Source organism: Panthera tigris, chromosome E2, assembly GCF_018350195.1.
Source record: "Panthera tigris isolate Pti1 chromosome E2, P.tigris_Pti1_mat1.1, whole genome shotgun sequence".
Classification (NCBI taxonomy): Eukaryota; Metazoa; Chordata; class Mammalia; order Carnivora; family Felidae; genus Panthera; species Panthera tigris.
The window spans coordinates 56,030,622-56,054,921 of record NC_056674.1 but is presented as its reverse complement, the minus strand read 5'-3'; the positions used below and the strand labels follow the sequence as shown (position 1 = coordinate 56,054,921).

At 44.2% G+C, this 24,300-nt stretch overlaps 1 protein-coding gene across 9 annotated transcripts in view; it reads right to left on the bottom strand.

Moving 5' to 3' along the window:
- Nucleotides 1-24,300, bottom strand: part of CDH13 (cadherin 13) — a 1,026,978-nt gene that overhangs the window by 568,656 nt on the left and 434,022 nt on the right. For all 9 annotated transcript variants that reach the window (XM_007082828.3, XM_042969571.1, XM_042969572.1 and 6 more), the window contains one exon: nt 8,031-8,147. In XM_007082828.3, coding sequence (XP_007082890.1) covers nt 8,031-8,147 — 117 coding nt within the window. The remainder of the gene's footprint in view (nt 1-8,030; nt 8,148-24,300) is intronic.

Here is a 24,300-nt window from a genome sequence, read left to right as displayed (position 1 = left end):
AAGGTAGCTTGACTATAACCAGGCCTTGGCATAGCTCTCTGTAGGATGATGGGGAAAGGGGAGCAGTGATTCTCACCTTTGGCTGACCCCTGGCTTCTACGTGTTCTCTTTCTCCAATAAAGCCTATTCCTTAGCCCACACCATGTGCTGCTTTGAAATCTTTCCAGACCCCCCAGTGCATGGCAGGTGGTAACGCAGAAGGAACCCAGCTTGCGCAACACCTCAGTTTGTACCACAAGGAAACCGTCTTGCATGATGCACTAGCCTCGATTCCTCAGTACAATAGGGATAGAACGCTGGTCTCTGAGAGTATGTGCGAGAGTCAGATGGCAATTCACATGAGCATGTTATGCAAACAGCAGAGACCCATGGGGACTCAACATTCACACATTATGGTACAGAGATCACTGAAGGGCACTCAAGACTCCTAGATTCCGGTATTCGTGCTACAGCTCTTTAAATGAGTCATCTTGGGCAAGTTGTCTCCTTTCTCTGATGTCAGTTTCCCCATCTGAGAAATGGGTGTAGTACTTTGTGGGGTTGTTGTAAGAACAAGGCGGGGGGGCACCCAGGTTTGGCTTAGATGCTGACATTCATTAGATGTTGAAGATTCTAGTTGGATTTGAAAATCCTCAACTCTCCTGCCTCCAGGGTGCTAATTCAAGCTGAAATGCCAGATCCTTTAATGTTCACGAATAATTAAATATAAATTCAGTCTGAGGCCAAATGTACATAACAATAAAGCCTTGGGAATCTTTCACATTGAGAACTGAAGGGGTGATAAACCCAGGACTAAAAATATTGCTTCCTCCATAGGCTCGGATGCCTTTATTTGCTGGATGTATATCACGGAGGGCATTTTTGCATATATATGTATTTGGCAAACAACCAAAACAACTCAATTATGTTTTATCATTAATTAAACTTTGCAGAAAGAGGGCAACACTTGTTAATGGCGAATATATATTTTTACTAGACTTAGTTGAAATAAAATTAACTCTGCTCAGTTGTGAATAAAGTTAGTTTTGAAGTTCTTTATTTAAGTGGGTTTAAAATACCATACGTCTGAGCAAATATGGAAATACAAGCACTTTCTTTCTTCTCTCTCTCTCCTTCTCTCTTTCCCCTCCCCCACCCCCCCTCCCACAATCCATCAACATCCAATCTATCACAATCTGCCAAAGATACAGATTTGACCTGACATAATGGTTGACTACCAACCAATTTATCTGGTATCCTCACTGCCATTGTGGAAAATTAAAATTTGTTAGAAATATCCAGACTGATCATATAACGGTCTATTAATTCCATTCTAACAACAAACCGGGCTGTGATCACTTTAATCAGGAACCAGTGAATGCCTTATCCAACCAGGCATAGACCTAACTAGAATTCAAGTCAAAGAATATTTGAGTCCTACTTTGTGTTAGGCAGTGGATTGTATCGCTACACTTGATGAATTATAGTTAACAGAAAGATAAGAAAAATACAAAAGAAACTATATTGCTCTCTCGAATGTGTTCTGTGTGAGCAAGGAGGTATAAACAATGTGTAAAGGAGGTCAAACAAAAAAACCCAAGGAAGAGACTGCATCAGAAACAGGCGTTAGCCCAGCAGTGATCAATAGAAATATAATGTGAGCCACACAAATAATTTTAAACTCTCTGGTAGCCACATAAAAAAAAAGTAAAAAGAAACAAATGAGATTAATTTTAAGCATACCAAGATATCCAAAATTTTTTGATTTCAACATGACAAGAATATAAGGATTATTAATGAGATATTTTTCATGCTTTGTGTGTGGGGGTAATATGCTTGTGAAAACCTGTTTATATTACACTTACATATCAATTTAGATATTATATCTTCATGAAAAGTATTTGACCTGTACTTAGACTAAAATTTACAGTTGAAAAGGGAGATTTCTCATGCCAATACTGAATCAAATAGTTTTAAATTTTGAGTTAAAATTCATTAAAATTAGATAAAACTTAAAACTCCAGTTCCTCAGTTGCATTGGCCACATGTCAAGTGTTCAATAGCCACATGTGATTGGTCAGAGGCTACCATACTGGACAGTGTGGACAGAATTTTCTGCAAGGATGTAAATGTTCCACTGGACAGCGAAGCCTTGAATGTAAATGCATCAGCCCCCGGAGAGTGTGGATGAAGGGGCTATGTCCCAGGAAGAGGAAAGAGTTCTAAGTCATGGAAATAGTAAAGGCATATGTATGAGTGGTGTTGCTGCATGTAGAAATAAATTATGCTATTCATCTCTGCAAGAAGTTTTGAATATTGAGTTTCTGGACATCTTGGGTCTTTTATATTCAAATTTCTCTTTTTTTCATGTTTATTTATTTTTGAGAGAGAGAGAGAGAGAGAGAGAGAGAGAGAGAGAGAGAGTGTGTGTAGGAGCAGGGGAGGGACAGAGAGGAGACATAGAATCTGAAGCAGGCTCCAGGCTCTGAGCTGTCAGCACAGAGCCTCATGTGGGGCATGAACCTGTGAAACGGGAGATCATGACCTGAGCCAAAGTTGGAGGTTTGACTGACTGAGACACCCAGGCGCCCCCAAATTTCTCTCCTATACACTAGCCAGTGGTAAATTTTAGTTATTGAGTAAAACTCCCGGTTCTTTTTAAGAGGAGAAATTAGGGGCGCCTGGGTGGCTCAGTGAGTTAAGTGTCAGACTCTTAATTTCGGCTCAGGTCATGATCTCACAGTGCGTGAATTCGAGCCCTGCGTAGGGATCTGCGCTGACGGCATGGAGCCTGCTTGGGATTCTCTCTCTCCTTCTCTCTCTCTGTGCCTCTGACACCCCCATCACTCTCTCAAAATAAATAAATAAATGTATAAAAAATTTTTAAAAAGAGAAATTAAACTGCTGTAAATTTCTGAGAGGAGGCATGTAGTCAGACTTGAATAAAAACTGTGAAATCGTGGATTTGAAAAGGGGTGGAGGGCTGATGGTGACGACACAGAACGAGTCAGGCAGTAGGACGGGGCTAAGTCTATGTTTTTAGTAGGAGGGTGAGACTGAGCAGTGCTGGGGATCTAGGACCAGATTTGTGGCCCACACAGCTTGGCACCCATGTGTTCTCAAAGTGATGCAAATGGCTATTACGTGGAGTAAAACAAATTCAGTCCTGAGCCACTGGTTCCTTGGCACCTGTTTGCAAAGCTGGGCATAAATGGGAGGTACAGACTACGTGCATGTGGGGAGATCCCTACTAGACACTATGCCCAGAACTCTGAGCAATATTTAGGAACTGCCATAAATTACCCTTGTGGATGATGTGCATTCATGACACAATCAAAGCAGAGTCCTGGTTGAGTGGTTTTCATGATTTGCTCTAATGATCTATGTTGATTCCCTTTACGAAAAGCACACGGTCCGATTACATATTTCTCCCGTCCTGGGTTAAAGATGTCCTTCTAAAGGCCCGTTCTACCAATTTATAGGGGATATAAAAAAAGGATTTTCAGTAAAATGTACTTTCATTGGTTTTGATGAAAAGGGTTTGTGATGAAACTAGAATCTCTAATAAGCATTTCATAAATGACTTGTCTTTCAAACTTAATATAAAACAGAATAAAATACGTCTCCCAAAGACCTCCTTGCTGCCCCACAGATTTAAAGTCCCCTGCTCTCAATCAATCAGGCCCAGGAACTCAAAAATCTCTAAAGAGGCAATCAAATATTTATCAGTGAAAGTTGGTAAAACTAAGAAATTATTTATGGCTCAAATTTTGAAATAGTCACACTTTGAAGGGGGAGGGAAAAAGCACCTGGTGGCAGCTACGCATTTCTCTTTAGGGCACACACTCCCGGATCTAGAGCTCAAAAACGGGAAGGAAGTCACAGGTTTGAGGGAGTATATTCGCAACTGGGTATTTAAGCCATTTTTCAGAAACACTGAGGGAGATGATGTTAAAGCTGTTACCAAATTCCAATAAGTTAGCCACTTACCGACTAATTAATTATTTGGCAGATAAATAATGCATCAACCAAAACTTTGTCTAGCCCCCAGGGCTACCTGCAAAGCCTTTCTGTCAATACACAATTCTGCATGGCACAGCCTCAACTGAGAAAAATCTCCCCCAGAGAGTGGATTCACGGCAGCAACTTGCTTTTGATGTCTTTACCCTGAAGTGTGTGAGTCTCCTTTCTTTAAAAGGCATTTATGATAAAATACGACAAAAAAAAAAAAAAGAAGAAAGAAAAGAAATAGGTACTTAGTCTCCATCCATCCTCTTGAAGTGAAAGACAAAAAATTATTTTTGAGTCAACACACCAATTCTTCTGTTTTATGATAATGTTGTATTTAGTTAAGCTTAATTTTCCTCCAACATTGTATTAGGAAATTTCCAAACAGAAGAAACGTTGAAAGAAATTTTCAGTGATCGACCTTATGCCCACCACCCAATTCTACCATTAACATTTTACTAAATTTGTTTTATCATATATCTATCCAATTACCCAGCCCTCTATCCATCCTACTATTTTTCTTTGGTGCGCTTCAAATTCAAATAATTAAATTTAATTTTAATGTTGTTTTAAAGAGAGTAACTGTCAGCAAAGATATTTCATCCCATGTAAGAGAATTCTCAGATTGCACTTAGCGGGTTAAGAGCACAGACTGAAACCTCAAAGAGTTGGCTTGGAATTTGTTTCTGCTACTAACTGACTGTGTGACTTGGGACAGGTGACCGTCTCCCTCTGACTCTGCTTACTCTCACCCTGCACACTGGAGGATGACCCTCATGGGGTTGCTTGTATGAGAATTTAAGGTAATGGGTGAAAGGTGCTTATACTTCACAGCATTGGACAAATAATGTGTTTGTGATGATTTTTTTCTACTCCTCTATAATCCTGTGAGATTAAGGATCCTGTCTATTGCCTTTTGTCCTTAAATCCCCAGCCCCTAGCATGGTGCTTTGCAAATGCAGATGCAGAATGTGTGCTTAGTGATGCGGATTGGGTTGAATTTCAGAGATCTGCCCACCTGACACGCAGCGAGTACGTATTCATGGAGAGAAGCAAGCACAGTCCTCTCCAAAGGCATGAGACAAAAAAAAGTTCAGAAAATGAGGTGGGAGCAGAAGATGAGCCAGGGAAAATGTGGCCTGCAAACAAACGTATTTGTATTAAGTTTGGTGATGGAATGGAGTCCATCCGTGCCCTGTCCCCTTCCTTGGACCTCACCTTTTCAAGGCACAACAGCAGGCTTGCAACTGTCTCCCCCAGGCCTCAGAAAGCTGTCATGCTGGCACCCAGAACACAGGGAAGGCTGGATGTGCTGGAGAGTTTGTGCCTTTGTGAAAGATCCTCAACCAAAGGCAGATGGGGGTGGTCTGTAAATACCCCAGCTTTCTCCCCCATGGAATGTGCTTTCCACCATTCCCTAGCACGTCCCCTGGGGATTACATTGCAGTCACCTGCAGTGGTAGTTGCCTTGATAAAGAGACCTTTCCGTTGGCTGTTTTCCTTCCCTGGATCACTTCCATTCCCCCCACTCCCCTCCCTTACCAGTATTCTCTTCACCTCCTACATAAACTAGTCACATTTGAATTCTTGTCTCAGGGTCAGCTTCTGGGGGAAACCGAAGTGAGGCCAGCGTCCTTATGCGTTCATAACCACAGTCTCTTCTTCATATGGCATTCTACACTCAAGTCTGATGTATGATATTTATGCAGTTAGAGTTGCCTGACTCAGAGAGTTTGAGTGGGCGAGGAGGACGTGTCTCCCTTCTCCCCACCTCCCCAGAACTCTCTGAAGATACCTATACACTGTCTCAGAGCTCAGCAGAGCATCCCTTGTTAGCTCCTGGTGTGGGGCTGATGACGGTGAGGCATAAGACATGAAGAAAAGGATAAGGTGAATGGATACAACCAAGCATGCACAGAGGGAAAAAGTTCCTTTAAGGGTATAAAGAGCATGGAGAAACCAGTAATGTCCATCCAGGTATTCCCAACCAGGTGGTGCTGATATTGTTGGTCCATCGCTACTCTGGAAGGAGGCCTGGTGTAGCTCAGGGGTTCTCAACCCTGGCTGCACCTCAGAATCGCCTGGGATTTAAAAGAAAACTGCTGATGCATGGTCCCCACTTCCTGACCAATTGAATGGATCTTGGGAGGCGGAGCCTGGCGAGTGTCTCTGAACTTCTCTAGGCAACTCTGATGCACAGTGAGGGCTGAGACCACCAGACTTACGTAAACGTCTAAAGAGCAAGGATGCAACTGGTGTCTCTGAAATGGTTTGGGGGCAGAGTCTTGCAGCCTTGAGGAATCTGGTCCTTGGTGAGTGCCACTCTTGGCTTCAGGGACACTGACACAAGGGCCATTGCGGTGGTTAGGGCTGTCCACAGAGCAGGGCTCCTAAACCCCACCACCGCCCACTTGGAACAGCTCTGCTCCCCTTTGTCTCCTGTCCCGGACCCTTAGCGAGGTTTTGCTTAAAGAAAGGCATCTTTGGCACAGCGGTAGCTTCAAATCTCAAATATGGTGATTACCAGGACACTGGATTATTGATGCCTCTAATTTCCAACAGAAATAGATTTCTAATGGTCCAAATTACCTTCACTTCTGGTCCAGGCCACCATATAACACCCCCTTTGGCAGATCTTTCTGTGCCCACTGCTCGTAACCACTCTGCTCCCACAAATCATTCCCTATGAGGCAGCCAGAGGGCCTTTCAGTGTGCGCACACACACGCACATGCACACACATACCCCAGGGAGAACCTCCAGTGGTCTCTTGCTGTGTATACAATGAAATTCCCACTTGCCATGGTGTCTGAAGCCACTGTGACAGTCCAGATTCTCTGACTTTAGCCCTTACCACTCTCTTCCTCACTCACACTGCAGCCATCCAGATGTTTTGCTCCTCAAATACGCCTCGTTCCTTCCCACCTCTAGACCTTTGCATGTGCAGTGCCCTCCGCTAAGAGCGCAGCTTCCCCAGATCTTGCTGCGGCTATCCTTTTCTCACCCCTCCAGTCTCCATTCAAACACCATGGTCTCAGACCAGCCTTCCCGGCCATGTACATGAACACTGCTGTTCCTCTACTCCCTGGCCTTGCCATTTACTCTCTTCCCAAAGAGCTGCTTCCGCTCCTCACAGAATTTATTATCCTCTGCAATTTTCTTGTTTGTTTATTTCCTCATTGAAATATAGCCTCCCCACTATAATAAAGCTCTATCACACTAGGGGCTTCTCTGCTGTTCACGCCAATATTCACCCAGTCCCAATCTTGAAGTCTGGCATATAACAAGTGCTCCTTATTTATGTAATGAATGAGTAAATAGTTCAATAGCATCCAGCCATTAAGGTCATTCACTGAACTAACCACCACTGTTCAAATTCCAGGATGACCCCAAAATACGAACTGGTTTACATTTGATTCTCCATGTTGACTTTCCTACAGGGAGAGAATGTGTTGATCAAGCAACACCAGTATTTCTGCCCATTTAACAGTGAACATTTCTTCCTGGAAAAGTTATTCCTCTGATTCACGCGACAGTGTTTTCTGGGTCTGGCTAGTATGACTTAGTTCTTTGGATCTTAGTATGATCTTAGTTCTTTTTAGAGAGCTGACCCAGGGTGCCACTGGACTTACACATTTGAAAATTAGGATCTAAATTAGGCCACATATCATACTGCTATACTGGTATGGTATGGCATGTATAGTATAGAATCTGGCTGGTTGCCTGGACATTATCTTAAAAGCAATGAATCTATTAACCAGTGACATCTTCCTGACACAACTTTAGCGTGCTTGTATGACACATAGCTCTCCAAAGCATGATATTCAGAGGTATTATTATTATTGTTTTTATAAATTCCTTTTTTTGTTTGTTTGATGGCTTTTGTCATTCTTTTATTGGCAAAACCATCTGGTTTCCTATCATAGAGGAATAGAGGCCAACTTCAGGAGGCCACCAAGATGGTCACAGTCAGCTTGCCCTGTGTATGCTTTCCTCCTTATTAAAATGTGCCTTTGTCACTTCATTTGTATTTTGTATGACTTACCTTGCCAACATCTCTTGGGAAAGGCTGTCTCTGATTCTCTGGAATTAAAATGGGAGATACCACGATGGACCTCTTTTGTCTTGGGACAGGAGAAGTTCTTGCAAATTTAAATATATCCTAAAAGAGAAAAAACCCAAAATCAATCGACTAAATAGCCCCACGGAAAGGATGTATCACTCTGCTCTGAGATATGGTTCCTTTGTTGCGAAAGCATAGGGCTGTTTGGACATTGTTAATTTTATTCTATCAAACCTCATTAGCGTTAGCAAGTACATCCTTAGAATCATACTAAAGCTGACATCGTGATTCACAATGACTACCATTAAGCTCTTTAATCCCATCTTCTGAATCATTCTATTCACAATGTCAGTCTTGATTTATACATCCTTCAGTGCTGGGATATTCCCGTTCTTAATCTGCCAAGGGAGGAGATTATGTACCTGGTCACGAACCCCCAGAACCCACTGAATATAAAAGCTACTGGCCTCATGGCCAACTGCAAGGTGTTTGCACTCATAAATGCATAGGGAGGAAGGGGCAATTGCTAAATTCCACACTACGCCAGGCATTATGGAGACTCCTAGTCTATATTTTGTCAAGGAATATTTTTTACTATTAGTGGGCCAATTGTTGGAATGCACCACCCATGCACTACGCCCCCAACTTCAATGACTGGAACAACACTGTCAGGATTTCCACCCTATCTGTAATTTAACTATTCAATGACATACATGTGTGCAAACCAGGAAACGTTGTGTCATAATTTTAAATAAAGACCAGTGTTGCTTTTCATAAGAAGTAGGAAACACATGAAAATAAACACACTGGAGACAAAAATGAGGGTATTCAGCTTGAACTAGAATCTCGGGGAAAATCAGCTCCTCTTTCTAAAAGGAAAATAAGCAAGGGGGTAGTGGGGCATTAAAGCGTTGTTAGCACCAAGCTGAGACTTTCCCCTTGATCTGATCAGAGGACTGAAAGTGGAACATCATTTTCAGTATATAAACCAATCTCATTCAATGCCAGTACTAGCTGAAGTTATGTTATATATCATCCAAATCGTCTTGAACTTTGGATGACAAGTTCCTACCAAAGTGCGGCAAATGGTATTTAAATACCATCATTGATCCACACTCCACAAAACGATGTGTATATTTGCATGTGTGTGTGTGTGTGTGTGTGTGTGTGTGTGGTGTGTATGTAGTTTTAAAGAAAAATCTATATAAGAAAAGTCAAACAGGAAACAAGATCAGCTAAGGCTAAGAAAGCTTCTATGATCTTTCTCTAGATTTTGGTGGCAGTGTAATCTCATGGTTCTCTTGTGGAACACAATCGGGCAATAATTATTTATCAGGAATCTTATACATGTTCATACCCCTTCACTCAGTGATATCACTCCTAGGAATACATTCAAATGCTAAATTCAAAAGGAGAATAAACCTATATGCAGGCAAGTGTTCACCAGACATTATTTATAAAGGGTAAACATGGCAAACAACTTAGACATTCAACTGCAAGACAAGGTTGAATTTGGGTCCATTAGCAAGAGACACTCTTAGATGGCTACCAGTAATGTAGGTGCAAAGACCATGTTCTAACCTCTAATACCACATTTGACTGCTTCCATAATCACCACCATAGACTACGTACAATCTCTTAAGTGGGCATTAGGCAACGTGCTGGGCACTTTACATGTGTTCACTCTAATATTTGCAATTAATATCTCTAGTAAATCTTGGTCTTCCTCAAACAATGAGGAATATCAAGTTTATAGAGGTGGCGGGGCTTGTTCAACTCACCTAGCTAGTAGAGGGAATATCTAGGATAAAATGTGTAGGGAAACACAGAATGCAAATATTGGGCATCTTCTCTTCTTATATAAACATGGAAGAATGATATTTAAAATCTCAATGCATGAGTGAAAATAAAACTGTTTGATCTCTGGGAAGACAAAATAATTAATATTCAGGTAAAGACAGAAAACTAGAGTGTGTATATGTAATGGAGAAAAAGTTAGAGGGGTTAAAACAACAACAAATCCACCCACCCAACCAACTACCACCAACAAAATAACCCGGCCTAACCAAGCAAAAGACAGGCTAGAAAAAGAGAAAATGAAGTAGACAATAATAAGACAATGAAAAACACAGTGGATTATATTTACAGAACACTGACATATAACATCTGGGAAGATTCTGCTGGTTTACTAGGGAGTACCCAAAGAATAGAAAATATGTAAAATATATACAACATATGAATCTCATTTACAATAAAAAGAATCTTGAGGTTCAGATGAGAGAATGTCTCAGAAAGCCCTCTTAAAAGATTTAAAGTCCTATGCAAATATAAAGAATAGGTGATTTGGCTCTGTGAACAGCAAAAGTAGGCTTTAGTTCATTATGAGAATATATGCGAAAATGTGTCTAAAATAATGAAAAAGCACACTGTGTCGTCAATAACAAACTTTCCATTGTTTGTAATAAAGGCCTTATTTGAGTTTGCAGGTCTGTGAATGGGTGATATTTTTGTTCTCATGAGTACTTAAGAGGTCAGGCCCCTGAGTCCCCATTCCCACATCTGGTATCCTCCTAGCTTATTATTAGCAAGCCAAGCCTGAAGTGGCCAGTCCATTTCCCCAACTCTCAAAGCAGCCCAGAGCTTAGCAACAAGCACAGCTATGTCAGCCCTTGGGTCAAAAATGCCTAAGAAAAGAAGCAGGAAGCTCTGAGCTCAAGATGGCAAAGTGCACGTAGAAGGGAACAGGGTAGAAGGTGGGAATGACTGATTTTAGAGATGTCTCCATGTGCACCGGAGTCCTCCATGGTGGGCGTGTTAAGGAATTGCTGGGGCCAGGACATATTACGTCACCCAACTTTTCGCCTTACAATGGCGGAGACCTCAACAAATACTTGTCCATGACCGAGCTTTTATGCCAATAGGTCCGTTTTTGTCCTTGTGATATATGTGTATATCTAACTGTATTTGTTGACAAATGTCTACCTGTATACTTGCTTGCGTGTCTAACTTTGATCAGGTCTGTGCTAAACGGTTTGTTGGTATGCTTTGAAGCCATGTGTTTCCGTGTGACAGGGACCATGTAGAAGCCATACATCTGATGTGACTGACAATCATACACTTTATGCATATCTAGACAGATGTGTTGTATAAAAATGTTTATGCCTAACTGTGTGTGTTTGTATCTGTCAGTCCATCATGTGAAGCCTTTGAATGCACCAGGCTGTGGTTGTAACCTCAAGGAAAGAAAACAGAAACAGTGGGGATAAAAAAATGCGACCAACCTAAGAGCTATTTACAGAAGGAGAAGAGATAAGGTGTGGGGAAGAATGGCACATCAGGGCAAAGGGGAAGCTGTCTGATGATCTCATGATGTCTTTTTTTTTAAATATTTATTTATTTTTGGAAGACAGAGAGATAGAGTGAGAGTGGGGGAGGGGCAGAGAGCGAGGGAGACACAGAATCTGAAACAGGCTGTAGACTCCAAACTGTCAGCACAGAACCCAGCACGGGGCTCAAACCCATGAAGCGGGGGATCATGACCTGGGCCAAAGTCGGATGCCTAAGCGACCGAGCCACCCAGGTGCCCAAAGACCTCATGACTTCTGATGTTGCCACTGCCAAGATAGTGGGCAAAGAGAAAAACAAAAAAACAAAAATGGCAGTTCTGGGTACAGGTGTTGCATGCTGTAGACAGGTAGACTTGAGGGGCTGTTGGATATCCCAGAGAGATTTCTAGAGAGGGTATCATGAATTGTATTTGGGAGGGAGCAATGGATGAGGGAGAGAGTTATCACAATCAACCACAAACAAGGGTAGCTGGAAGGAAAGGCAAGGCTGACATCATCCACACTATGTGCAGAGGGAAGAGGCAGGAACTCAACCATTCACTGGGTTTCTGAAAAGGCCAGCAAAAGCCATAGAAAGATTAGGTGCAAAAAGGGAAAACCCAGAAGGATGACGAGATACGAATGTCAAAAAGGAAGGGGGACATGACCATATCACCCAATGCAGACATCCCCTCCAACAACCCAAAAGCCATAAGGAGGCTGTCGGGCTTGACAATGAACAGGTATTGATTTTAGGAAGAGCAGCTTACCAGTGTGTTAGGGTCGAATTCAGGAATCAATGAGAAGTGAGGGCTTTGGTGCAAAAGGAAAGGAGAGCCTCGGGAAGGAAAGAAGGGACTTGGGAAGAAGTCTGTCAGTTCAAGGGGAGAGCAGGAAGTGTGCTGGGCACGAGGAGGAAAGGGCTAGCGGAAGGAAGTCATAAGCATGGCTGCAGATGAATGCAGAGGACAAGTGATGGGGGCAGGTGCCCCAAGGAGGCGGGAAGGAGGGGATCAGCAGCAGTGAGCCCAAGAGAGGAGGATGGAAACTGCTTTCCTTGAGGACAGAGAGAGGTTGAAGGGGAATTTCTCATCTGTGACGGAAGGTAATCTGCCCGTGCTCCTGATTATCAGAATGAAATGAGAAATTGTGTGGGGAAGCAGTCTGTGCTCTGCAAAGAACAGCACAAAAGTGAAGGATGGGTCTTATTAATACCAGGACAGGGATGTGAGGAAATGAAGACAAGCCACTCAGTCCCTTTTACGAGTGAGTAATTCAGCTGAGGGTGGCCTAAGGCCAGATCTTAATGCAGACACACACGGACCCACAACCGTCTCTAGATTTCCAGACCCGTCAGACGCAGGCACACTAACATCAAAATCGGCATCAAACACAAACACTCACACGTGCACGTGTACACACCCACAGACTCACACATGCTCATGAATAGATAACCACGCAACAGCCACACATGACAAGCCTAAACCCATGGACACACACAACACACACAATACACCTTCCTGCTTGAAACCGAGATGGTTTCCTCAGCCACAGGTGCACATGCACAGGCATGTGCCTCTCATGGGAGCCTCCCTACAACCCTGAACTGGCTGGACAACGATCCCCAGCACCTTTGAGCCTGGAACAGAAGGAGGGCTGCAGCAGCCTCAACCAATTTCACTTCAGTCAAAGGGCAGAGCTGTGTCCTCGGGGAGATGTGCTCTTACAGGACTTTATTATAGGAGAATTGCACCCCTTCCCAGAATGTCTCTCCTCTCCTGCGGGCTCACCGGAGCCTTCGCCTTCCTTTTGTAGGGTGTTTGGGTTTACAATCCCATTTGCTTTCCTCCCTTCTTCTCAATCTCAGGAGAAATTGGCAGTGTCTTAGAAGCAAGGTTCACGCTCCCTGGGGGTGTCATGTCACACAGTAAAAAGAGCATGCTGAAAATAAGGGGGAGACCCCTGCAGGTGTGGACAGGGGAGGGGCTGGGGGGGCAGGGAATGAGGAAGGAGGAAAGAAACGAAGACCGTGACGAGGGCAGGAAGAGTGGATTCGTATTCGTTCATTTATTCATTTCTTCAGAAACTATACATGGAGCCCTTCCTCTCTGCCAGTAGTAATTCTAAGCATCTGGGAAAGTGCAGCGTACAAGAGACAAGACTCTGTCCCCATGGAGCTCAGATTCTAGAGCAGGAAGACAGACAAACAGAACGATGGCCCAGAAGCACAAATAAGTGGGAGGGGGGGATAGTGAATGTGTACAGAGTGGGTGGATGCTGACGTTTTAGACAGAGGGTCCAGGGGAAGGGCCCACAGGTGGCAATGAAGGATGAAGGAGGAGGGAGCCATGTGGGCATAGGGAGGAGGGACTGCCAGGCTGAGGGAGCACACCTGGCTTGTTGAGCTGCGGGGAGGCCACCTGTTTGGCAGGAGCACCTGAGGGGACTGGGAGGAGACCAGTCAGGGACCCAGTAAAGGGAATTCAGATACTGGCATGACAAGTGAGTCTTGGGGGGAGTGCGGTTTAAGCTGAGAAATGACAGGAGCCCACTTACAATTAAAAAAAAAACCCCAGACATGTTATGTGGAGAACAGATTTACAGAGAGAAACATGACGATGCTTCTTTGTTGTGTTTCTTCCTTTTTCCAGCTCTGCCTTCACAGGGCACACCGGTCCCTCTGCAAATGCTGGTCTGAGTGTTTGATTTGGGGAAAGGCAGAGCTGGCGTCCCTCTGCACTTACTTCCTGCAGCATCTTTAAGGTGTTTTTGAGGTAGAATTTAAGGACCAGCAAATTCACCTGTTTTTAAGTGTGCATTGCAGTGGTTTTCAGGAAATGTACAGAATTGGGCGGTCATCACCACCATCTAATTTTAGAACTTTTCCATCACCCTGAGCCTGGCCACAGGCTGCCACGAATCTACTTTCTGTATGCACACATTTGCCTTCTTGGGATGTTTCAGAAAAGAGAGCCACAATATTTTCCACAGTGTTTTTGTGGACTTGCCTCCATGGTGTGAGGGTTGTGAAGGAGGGAGGGATGTAGCCGATACCCAGTGACTGGTAAGGGACCCGCTCCCCTCTCCCCAAGTGGGCCCACGTGCAGGGGTCACCCAGAGTCCCTGCTGGTCCCATGATGGCTGAGACTCCCCTTCCTCTCACCCCCACCCCCCCAACAGGTGCGGATGCCTCCTGACACCGGGATCCTGTCACAAGCTTTATTACCACAGATCCCACCCATGACACCCATTAAGGCAAGATGCCCAGAGTTGATAACTACAAGGTCCAGGTGCTCCAGGAGTGGAGGACAGAAAGCTTTTCCCAGATGGGGCTCCAGAGCTGGAACCCCACTCCAGGTTTTGGTTGTCATTGTCCCCTCCCACACCCAGCTGAGGCCACCCCAAGAAAGCAGTGAGGTTTGAGAGGAATCACCCTGTTCCCTGTATGCAGAACACACGGACACAAAGGAGCTTGGACCTGTCTAGCCATGAGGATCTTCACGAGCCGACCCTCACATGAGCCGGCAGAGACTGGAGAACTGCTGTCTGCCTTTCTTTCTCTCCCTGCTCCTGTATTTGCATCAGGAAATAAATGAGAGGGAAAACAGTACAAACTTAATAAAAAAGCCACAAGCTTCTGCCCTTGTTCTCTCAACTACTATTATAACTTCTGGGCAAAACTGTGTGCTCAGAGGAGAGATTCCAATAAGGCAAAGCCTTACAGAAGCAGCATCCTCTCTGGAGAGGCAGGGAGTTAGGAGAGGGCAGTGCCAGGTGAGACTCAAACAGTCAACCTGGCCCTGTTGTGGACAGTCTTGTAGATCAAGGTGGGAAGGTCACATGTTCTTCCCAGACAGTGGGGAGCCTGGTTGATGCAGCGGTGTGATGCTTTGGGGTTTGAATACCACGTACAGGTTAAAGAATCCTGAAGATCATTCTTTTGGAGAGTTTGAAGCTTGCATTCCAAACTCTAGTCTCAAGGTCACAGAGCCTGTTTCTTCCGCATCTTTCTAATCCAAAGATTTACTTGGCATCCTTGTCCTGGACTCACCAGATCTGCTATAGCAAATACTGACATTAATGGAGTAGGAGTGTACCAGGCACCGCGCTAGGCACACTGTAACATTATCCCATTTAACCCACCCAACAACTCACAGGTAGAATTGCCATGCCTGTTCCCCTGAGGCTCAAAGGTGTAAGAGACTCAACCAAAGTCAAAGCTGTTAAGCAACGTGAAGGAACCCTGACATCTGTGACTCCAGGGCCCCCTGCTCTAATCTAAGCCTGATGCTTTTTGTCTCCACAGGCCACAGCTGGTGACCACCTTTGCAGGGAGGTCCACGTCCGCAGAACAGAGTTCCTTGGCCCTGTTTACTCAAGTGTGCTTGGAGAATCACAACTCTACTTGTGCAGAGGATAGAGAGCAAATCTCAATCAGCCTTTGGCTAAAAGGATCAGCTACCTATACTGCAGGGGGACAGCTTAATTGTCTGCAAATTTCTGCAAATGAATGGAGCTGAAGAAATCAATCTCCAATTTATTTCATTCTTGCAGCTGATCTCCTTGTGCTGAAAGTTGCCAGGAGGAGGGTCTGTGCTTCTCCGCTCACATTTCGTATGCAATCAAATGTGTGGTTCAGCCAGCATTGCTGGACCTGGGGCGAGACTTAAAATTTGCTTTATTAACTCCTGGGGCTGAAGTTTGCCTACTTAAGGAAGAAACAATCAACAAACATCAAAGTTTCAGCAGCAAATTTAGGAGGTTTGAGAGCCAAGATACTGATGAGGGCTTGCTTCATTTCCAACAATCTATTTCCCAAATATTCTGGAGGCCAAATGTCAGCTGTGCTGTCATCTGCTGTAGGTTCACTGCACAGAGTTTTGATGACAATCAAATGGGGTGATGTGGAAACTGCCCATTTGTCCTGCAGAGATCACCCCACGGTATGGCAGCACACATTGCATGAAGGAAGAGTGGGGTTGAAGGGGAAGATGATGGCTGGTGGATCCATAGGGTGGGATGAAGCCAGTCTGCTACTGTGAATTATGCCACACATGCTTTTCAAGGGTTGCTGGTATGCAGATGGGAGAGATGGATATAAGCCACTGTCTCCTAGAGTCCCCACACCCCACACGCTTTTCTAGAAGTGATCTCCAGTGATATCAGAAACAATGTCTCCCAGGATGAAAGTCACCTATCAGAGATTTTGGGGATGGCCAATCTAACAAGTAACCTTCCAATGGAAGGACCGATATCAGAGCCTCTGAATGATTAGCACCAAAGACGTAATAAATACCCCAATGTAATGAATATGACAATTATTTCCATTGCTATGTGTGGTTAGGGCAGAAAAGAAATGGCTTTGCTCAAAGAAGTCAATGGAGACGAGAAGGTTTCATCAGAAGGGTTTGTAATTTGAATGGTGCTTCCAGAATTTCTCTGTCTAGCAGCCAGGAAAATCTTTTAAAATCTCCCCCTTCCCCTTACTAATTCAATATTTGCCTCCCCTTGTCAAAGGATGGAGCCTCCAATGCCGGTGAGGCCTAGGAGGGGGCAGCAGGTTTGGCTCTGGATGACATCTCTGACCTTAGGTGCCCTCACTGTCTTCCTGGCTCTGCTTCTGCTGCACAAGCCCTATAGGGATCCACAGGTAAAAGCTTACCTAAGGGCTCTTCACCTAGCAATGCCCCCCTCCCCGCCCCTCTACTTGACTCTCTTCTACTCTCAGCTTAAGAACCACATCCCCAGTCTCTTTGCTGCAGGGACTGCCTACTGTTCATCCTTCATCCAGAGCCCCTGTCTCAGCTTTTCTTTTTATTATTATTTTTCAATATTTATTTATTTTTGAGAGAGAGAGAGAGAGAGAAAGAGAGAGAGAGAGAGAGAGAGAGAGAGAGAATGAACATGGGAAGGGCAGAGAGAGAGGGACACAGAGAACCCAAAGCAGGTTCCATGCTGTCAGCACAGAGCCCAATGCCAGGCTCGAAACCAACGAACTGTGAGATCATGACTTGAGCCAAAGTCGAATGAATGCTCAACCGACTGAGTGACCCAGGCATCCAAAGATCCTGTGTCTCCTCTTCTGCTCACACATTTCACTCAGCAGCATCGGTCTGTCAATCAATGTGCGTCTGCCACACAAGGCTCCTGGCCCCAGAAGGGCAGGAATTGTGTCACCCTAGTTTGCTATTACGTCCCCCTGTACCTAGCACAAGACCGGGCATATAGCAGGTGTTCAAAAGGTATTTTTTAAATAGTTTTAAATGAAATAATACATACATACATACATACATACATACATACAGGGTTATTATAAGAATTAGGACAATCTAGGTAATGAGCCTAGCACAGTGTCTGGTTCAGAGTATTTTCTCCGCAGTTGTGTCTAATAAGTAAATGAGCAGGATGTCCATGACTCTTCTTATTTCCTCTTCACCATGGAAATCTGTTCTATAACAACAATATTACTGCCACACTCAGTTTGGACTTTTTCATTCTAGAATTCTCATGGCTTTTTGAAGTAACTGAATCTATAGAAATTTTTGAGGGGCACCTGGGTGGCTCAGTTGGTTGAGCGTCCGACTTTGGCTCAGGTCATAATCTCATGGTTTGTGAGTTTGAGCACCACGTTGGGCTCTGCGCTGGCAGCTCAGAGCCTGGAGCCTGCCTTGGATGCTGTGTCTCCCTATCTCTCTGTCCCTCCTCTGCTTACACTCTGTCTGTCTCTCTCTCTCAAAAATAAATAAACATTAAAAAAAACTTTTAAAGAAAAGTTTCAGAAGTTTCACCCCTTGAACCACTCAGTAGAAGACCATTACTTTCTGGAAGAGATGACCGTGAAGCTAAGATCTGAAGGCCAAGTGGAATTCATCCAGGTTCGAGGGACAAGGAGGAGGAAGAGTTCTGGGCTTGGGGAACAGCATGGAAGAAGGCACAGAGGCAGAAGATGGCCAAAGACCAGAAAGGTCTAGGGCTCAAAGAAGCCCCAAGAAGAAGCTGGAAAGAGAGAGCCAGATCCAGTCCACAGGATTTTTCTGAATCCCGAGGAACACAAGAAGCCACTGAATGGTTTTAAGCAGAAGTCTGAGATCTGACCTTGCCTTTGACACCACCCTGTCAGAGCTGAGGAGCCATTCCTGGAAAACACATTTTCTTAAGTAGGCTTTCTTTCCTGCTTTTTGTTACCCTGCAGCCATCCTTGTATTTCAAAAGTTGAACTTGAAAATGAGACAGAAGTAAAACAACAACACCCCCCCACACATACACACATATTCTACCACTTGCTCTAAAATGTCAACTTGCTCACATTTGAATAGCGAGTTAAAAAATAAAATAAAAGCATATGCTTTGGATGAAAATTTGCCAAACCACACTTCCAAGATGCAGTTGTCTCCAAAATATTTCATGAATCTCCCAGGCACAATCACAACACAGAGTGGGACTCGCTAGATTCATTGGAGGTGAAAAATGTTTTAAACGTATTTAGATTTTTTAGTCAGACGTCCATTCAACCACGTGTGATAGTGACGGGGATATAATGGATACAATTTCCCTCTGTCTGCTCTGGCATTGATAAAATATTCATGTTAAATAGCTATTCTGAACACCTGGAGGCATCTTGCAGCGCTTTACAGATGGACTTGTTTTTCTAAAACGCATATGTATTCCTGCCTCAACAGCTGTATTAACTTCAGAATGCATTCTAGATGTGTGAGCACGTGCCCCAGATCCCATGCTTTCTGGTCTGCATGAGCTCATAAATTTGTGAGTGGCCTTCAAAGAAAGCCCCCATTAGAAAACCCACATGTGAAAAAAGGATTCTTTTCAATTCAGTGGGTATTTATTGGGTGTTGGCTATGTGCTTTCCCCAAGGATGGTCCACAGTAAATGATAGAGGACTATCCTGCAGGCACCCCAAACTCACATGTCCTAAACCAAATTGAGAAGCCAGCCCACTCCTGCCACAGCCCCCAAGAGCACCTGCCTCCCTTTCTCAGAGTGAAAGATCTACACCCTGACATCCCATGGATGGTTTACTTCATTGCACCCATACTGTTCTCCCAAGGGGTTACCACCTCCTGAGGGGTCTCCTGGCATCCAGTCCTTCCATCTCTAGCATCACATTCCCTGCCATGATCAGCACATTTCCCCTGCTCACCACTGGGTTCCTCATGACTTATCATTTCCTCTTACCCCCGAGCCCACTGACTGTAGAATAAGAACAAACAAGACCTCAACAGACTCTCCAGAAGCAGACACTGAGATAAAGATTTGAGAGCAACCAGAAGTTTAATACACTTTCTAAAGTTTCTATAATGAACCTATTCTACTTGGAATCAGGAAGAAAAAATGAACTCATTTACTCACAAGCCTGTATCACACAAACAGAATAGCATTTCCGTGTCCTTCCTTCCAGGTTTTAATATACTTTCTGCTTAAGTTGGAATTGAAGGGTCTGAACAATTTTGTACCTTGCTTTTTGAAGCTAATGATAAAAACCAAACCTCCTTCCCTCCTGTGTCACAGATTCTGTAAATGTAATTTTAGTAGCTGGACATCATGTGGCTATATCAGCACACATTTAGCCATACCCCTGTCCTTATGCTCCTAAAGTTTCTGAGTTTCCAATTCTTTGTTATTATAAATAAACACACCAAAATATCGGTGGGTGCAGTTTTATTTGCTTGCTTGTTTGCTTTTTCATGCTAGCCTCGGAATGGCTAGCAAAAGTGGGATTACTAGGTCAAAGGTTATGAACATTTTGAAGGACCTGTGACATATTCCTAAACTACCTATCACCACCGGAAATGTATTTCACGTTCTTCGGCAGGGCATTTCCCAAGTGGTACCATCACGTCTCTGGAGCCAGTTCGAACCATGTTGCTTTGTCCAAACAAGCCATTTTCTGTCATGACTTTATGGCTTCATTGGTGCTGCTCCTGTGGCTTAGTCTTCCTCCCTTACTTACCTCTAGTCCTCTCTACTTGTCCGGTAACACACAGACACATGCACACGCAATGCACTCACGGCGTCTATTATACATTGTGTGTGCCGTTCTCCCACTCACTCACGGTGTCTATTATACATTGTGTGTGCCGTTCTCCGCCTCAATTTAGATGGAGGTTTCTGGATAGTTCCTATTAACTTCCGGTTTCTTCTGCCAGTCCCATTAGTATGCAAGTGCAGGCCTCATTTTCTAAACTTTAACAAAGTTGGCTATTTAATAAATATTTACCTGTCGAATAAATGCTATCTAGTATCAGATGGAAAACTGATAATAGCCCTTTTCTTCTTTTCCCAAGGGAGTTTTTGGCCTTTCCATTCCTTAGGGTGACCTCAGAGAAGAACCTTGCATTTCACTTAACAGCTGATGAATTTAATCATAAGGTTGGAAGGGACGCCCGTTCTCTCCCCTGCAGCCGATCGCCTCATTAACTGGAAGAAGACGGTGCTGGCTGCGGATGTCAGTGGCACAGCCACCCCACAATGAGGCTTGACCTCAAGTGTGCCTACCTGCAGGAGAAAATGCACGCTGACAGATGTCACTGGGCTGTTGTAGGATGGAATCTGAGAAACCCAGTGTATGACTTTATCAAATATAAAAGCAGATGATTCTTCACTTTCTCATCTGAGGTAAAACCCAGCTTCTTAGGCCAAATCTTATGGTGATTCAGGGAAAGGAGGGCCCCCAAACCAAGCTTCCCCAATGAGAGGGTGAAAACAATCCTCCCCTTTGGAATGGCGTGCATCTGTTTCAGAATCTGGAATGGCGGGGGGGGGGGGGGAGGAAATGTGAAGCAGTGTCCTGGCATTTAAGGAAAGCAAGTACTCATGACCAGAACTCAGCCTCTGGATTTGGTGTTTTTGACACCCTTGTTCCTCCCATTTTTATCCCCTTGCTTTATTTTTGGTCATGAACTTCGTGATGTTGTGGCTGCAGACTCTAAAATTTGCCATTTCCCACGCTGGCCACCAAAGCCAATTGCCTCCTTTGTCCAACCGATTTTTAAATATCCTTCACTACTGAAATTCAAGACTGTTTTGCTTAGGGAGTTATTCTCAATATTTAATGGAAATTTCTTCCCTTTCATTGACGCCTCCCCCAAACTTCCCGTGCTATTCCTCTTCTCCTTTTGTTAAAGACATTTTAATTAAGACACCAGGGTTACATTAACCTACTTAAGCAGTAATCTGCCTTTTATGTGGCTCTCTTCAGTGAAGTCCCCAGTCAGCAAAGTGTCTCTCTCCTCCCTTTGTTCTGTGGTTTTCACTGGATTACAGATCCTCACGTTTTAATTCAGTGGCAACCACTATTCCACACTCTGCACTTTCCATGAATAAATGCAGCTTCACGATGATGCATGCACTGTCACGTGTTGCCCCACATCATTGATTACCACGGCCTTTGAAGGTTCAAAGGTGCTTCAGATCCACCAGGAAAGAGGGGAGAGAAAGACCACGTTTGATATTCTCCAACATCTGAGGTTTCCCTGGGCCCACAGGTTTTGATGTCAGGATGGTAAAACAACAACTCCTTGAAGAGAGGAGAGCGTGATATAAATATTCAGTTGCCATGCGATACTCATTCCATCTTAAAAGACCGAAGGATCAGACTCCTCTTTCAAAGTCAGGATTGACAACTACAGAAACTATTTGATAATGGAGCTCAGAAAAATCTATTATGGGACCAAGAGAAATATGTTGGCATCCCAGCTGCTCTGTGAACTTGCCCCACAGGAGGGGAGTGCTTGCATTTGTTTTCAAATACTTCACACTAAATTCTTCATGCGTTTTACAAATAGGAAAATAGCTTTGAAAATCAGCAAATTCTAAATGATGAGAGAGAACACTGTCTGAGCTTACCAGGAGTTAGACACTAAGTCTTACAAACACTTTTTTTCTCCACGAATACTCATACAATCTCTGTGATGCCAGTGTTGTTACACTTCTATGCTACAGATGAGAAAGCTGAGGCCCAGGAAAGGTAAACACCTTGCCCAAAGACATATTGCTGGTGAGTGAGGAGCCAGGACTTGAACCCAGACTGTTCTGCTTGGAGCCTGGACTGTTACCCATGCTACCTCTTGCCTCCTACATGTGCTATCTTTACATGGTACAGTTTTAGTTACTAAAATAATTTTATTCAGGATCTTTTCCAGTTAAATTTATATGTATCACATTTATCCTTTATCTGGTTAAATGAGCTCCAGTTTCAAAATATGTTCAGAATTTGACTGTTTCTCACTTCCCAACCCTCCCCCAATGGCCACGACCCTGGTTCTTGCCGACATCCCCTTTGGCCTGGATTATATTTGTCCCTTAGTTTCTGCCCTTTCCTCAACAGCCCCCATTCCACGTGCCCAGTGGCCAGGGTGGTCCTGTTAAAACACGAACTAGATGACGTCACTCTTCTGCTTCATAGCTGCCAGTGGGACCTCCTAGCGCTTGGGGTAAAACCAATGTCTTTGTACTGACCTATAGTGTTTTACGTAATTTGCCCCCTGCCTCCTGTGACCTCCAGTGCCCCTGAATTACTCTGGCCCAGTCTAGTTGCCTGAAATATACCAGGTATATTTTACCTCAGGGCCTTTGCACCTCCTGCTCCTCCCGCCTGGAATGCTTTTCCATACAGATACTTACGGAGTCGCTGTATTAGTTTCCTATTGCTGCTATAACATATTACAATCAACAGTGGCTTAAAACAGGGCACCTGGGTGGCTCAGTCTTTTAAGCATCTGACTTTGGCTCAGGTCACGATCTCATAGTCAGTGAGTTCGAGCCCTGCGTCAGACTCTGCACTGACAGCTCAGAGCCTGGAGCCTGCTTTGGATTCTGTCTCCCTCTCTCTCTGCCCCTCCCCAGCTCATGCTCTGTTCTCTCTGTCTCAAAGGTGAATAAATGTTAAAAATTTAAAAAACAAAAAACAGTGGCTTAAAACAACACACAGTTATCTTCTGTTCCTTGGGGTCAGATATCTCAAACAGGTCTCACTGGACTGAAATCAAGGTGTTTTCAGGGCTGTGTTTCTTCCTGAGGTTCTAGAGAACAGTGTGTTTCCTTGCCTTCCCACCTGCTAGAACCTCTACCTACATCTCTTGGCTCCTGGCCCCACAGCATCTTCAAACCTCTCTGTGGCTCTCTTGTGATTGTGTTAGGCCCCCTAGGATAATCCAGGATCATCTCCCAACCTCAAAATCCTTAACTTAATCACATCAGCATTAATTGACTGTCAGGCTCTATTGACCTATCAGGTGACGTTCACAGGTCCCAGGGGTTGGGATGTGGGTGTCTTGGGGCCGCTGCTCTGCCTGCCACAGTGCTGATTCCACTCCATTCAGGTCTTTATTCAAGAGCCACCGTCCTCATGATGCTGGCTCCAGCCACTCTTGCCTGTATTTCTCTCTCACTAAAACTTCACACCCCCTTTTCCATGCTTTATTTTTCTCTTCTTTGCAAGATGACAATCTATTGTACTTAAACTGATTCATTTATTGCCCATGTCCTCCACTAGAATGTGAGCCCCATAAATGCAGGATTTTTTTGGGTCAGTCTAGCGTAGTTGTATCCCCAGCACCTGGACTAGTGCCTGCATACAGTAGGTGTTCAATAAATATATGTGAAATAATTTATATCCTTTCCCATCTTAGTCATATTGGAAGGTGAAAAATGAGAAAGAATTCAATCATCCACGATTCGCTGAGTACCTATTATGCGACTTCTACTATGTTATGTGATCACATCACATCACAAAAATCATGAAGAGGTGTCAGGATGACGTTTATAGTGGTAAAGGATGTGCACTGCACAAAGGCCCTTGGAGGAGGTGGGCAAGGGCTGAAATTCACCTTGTGTTATGTAGCCATATGCCCATGGGGACTGTGACCCTTGAGGGAATGGCTGTTTCTAATTCACTTGAAGGTACTGTC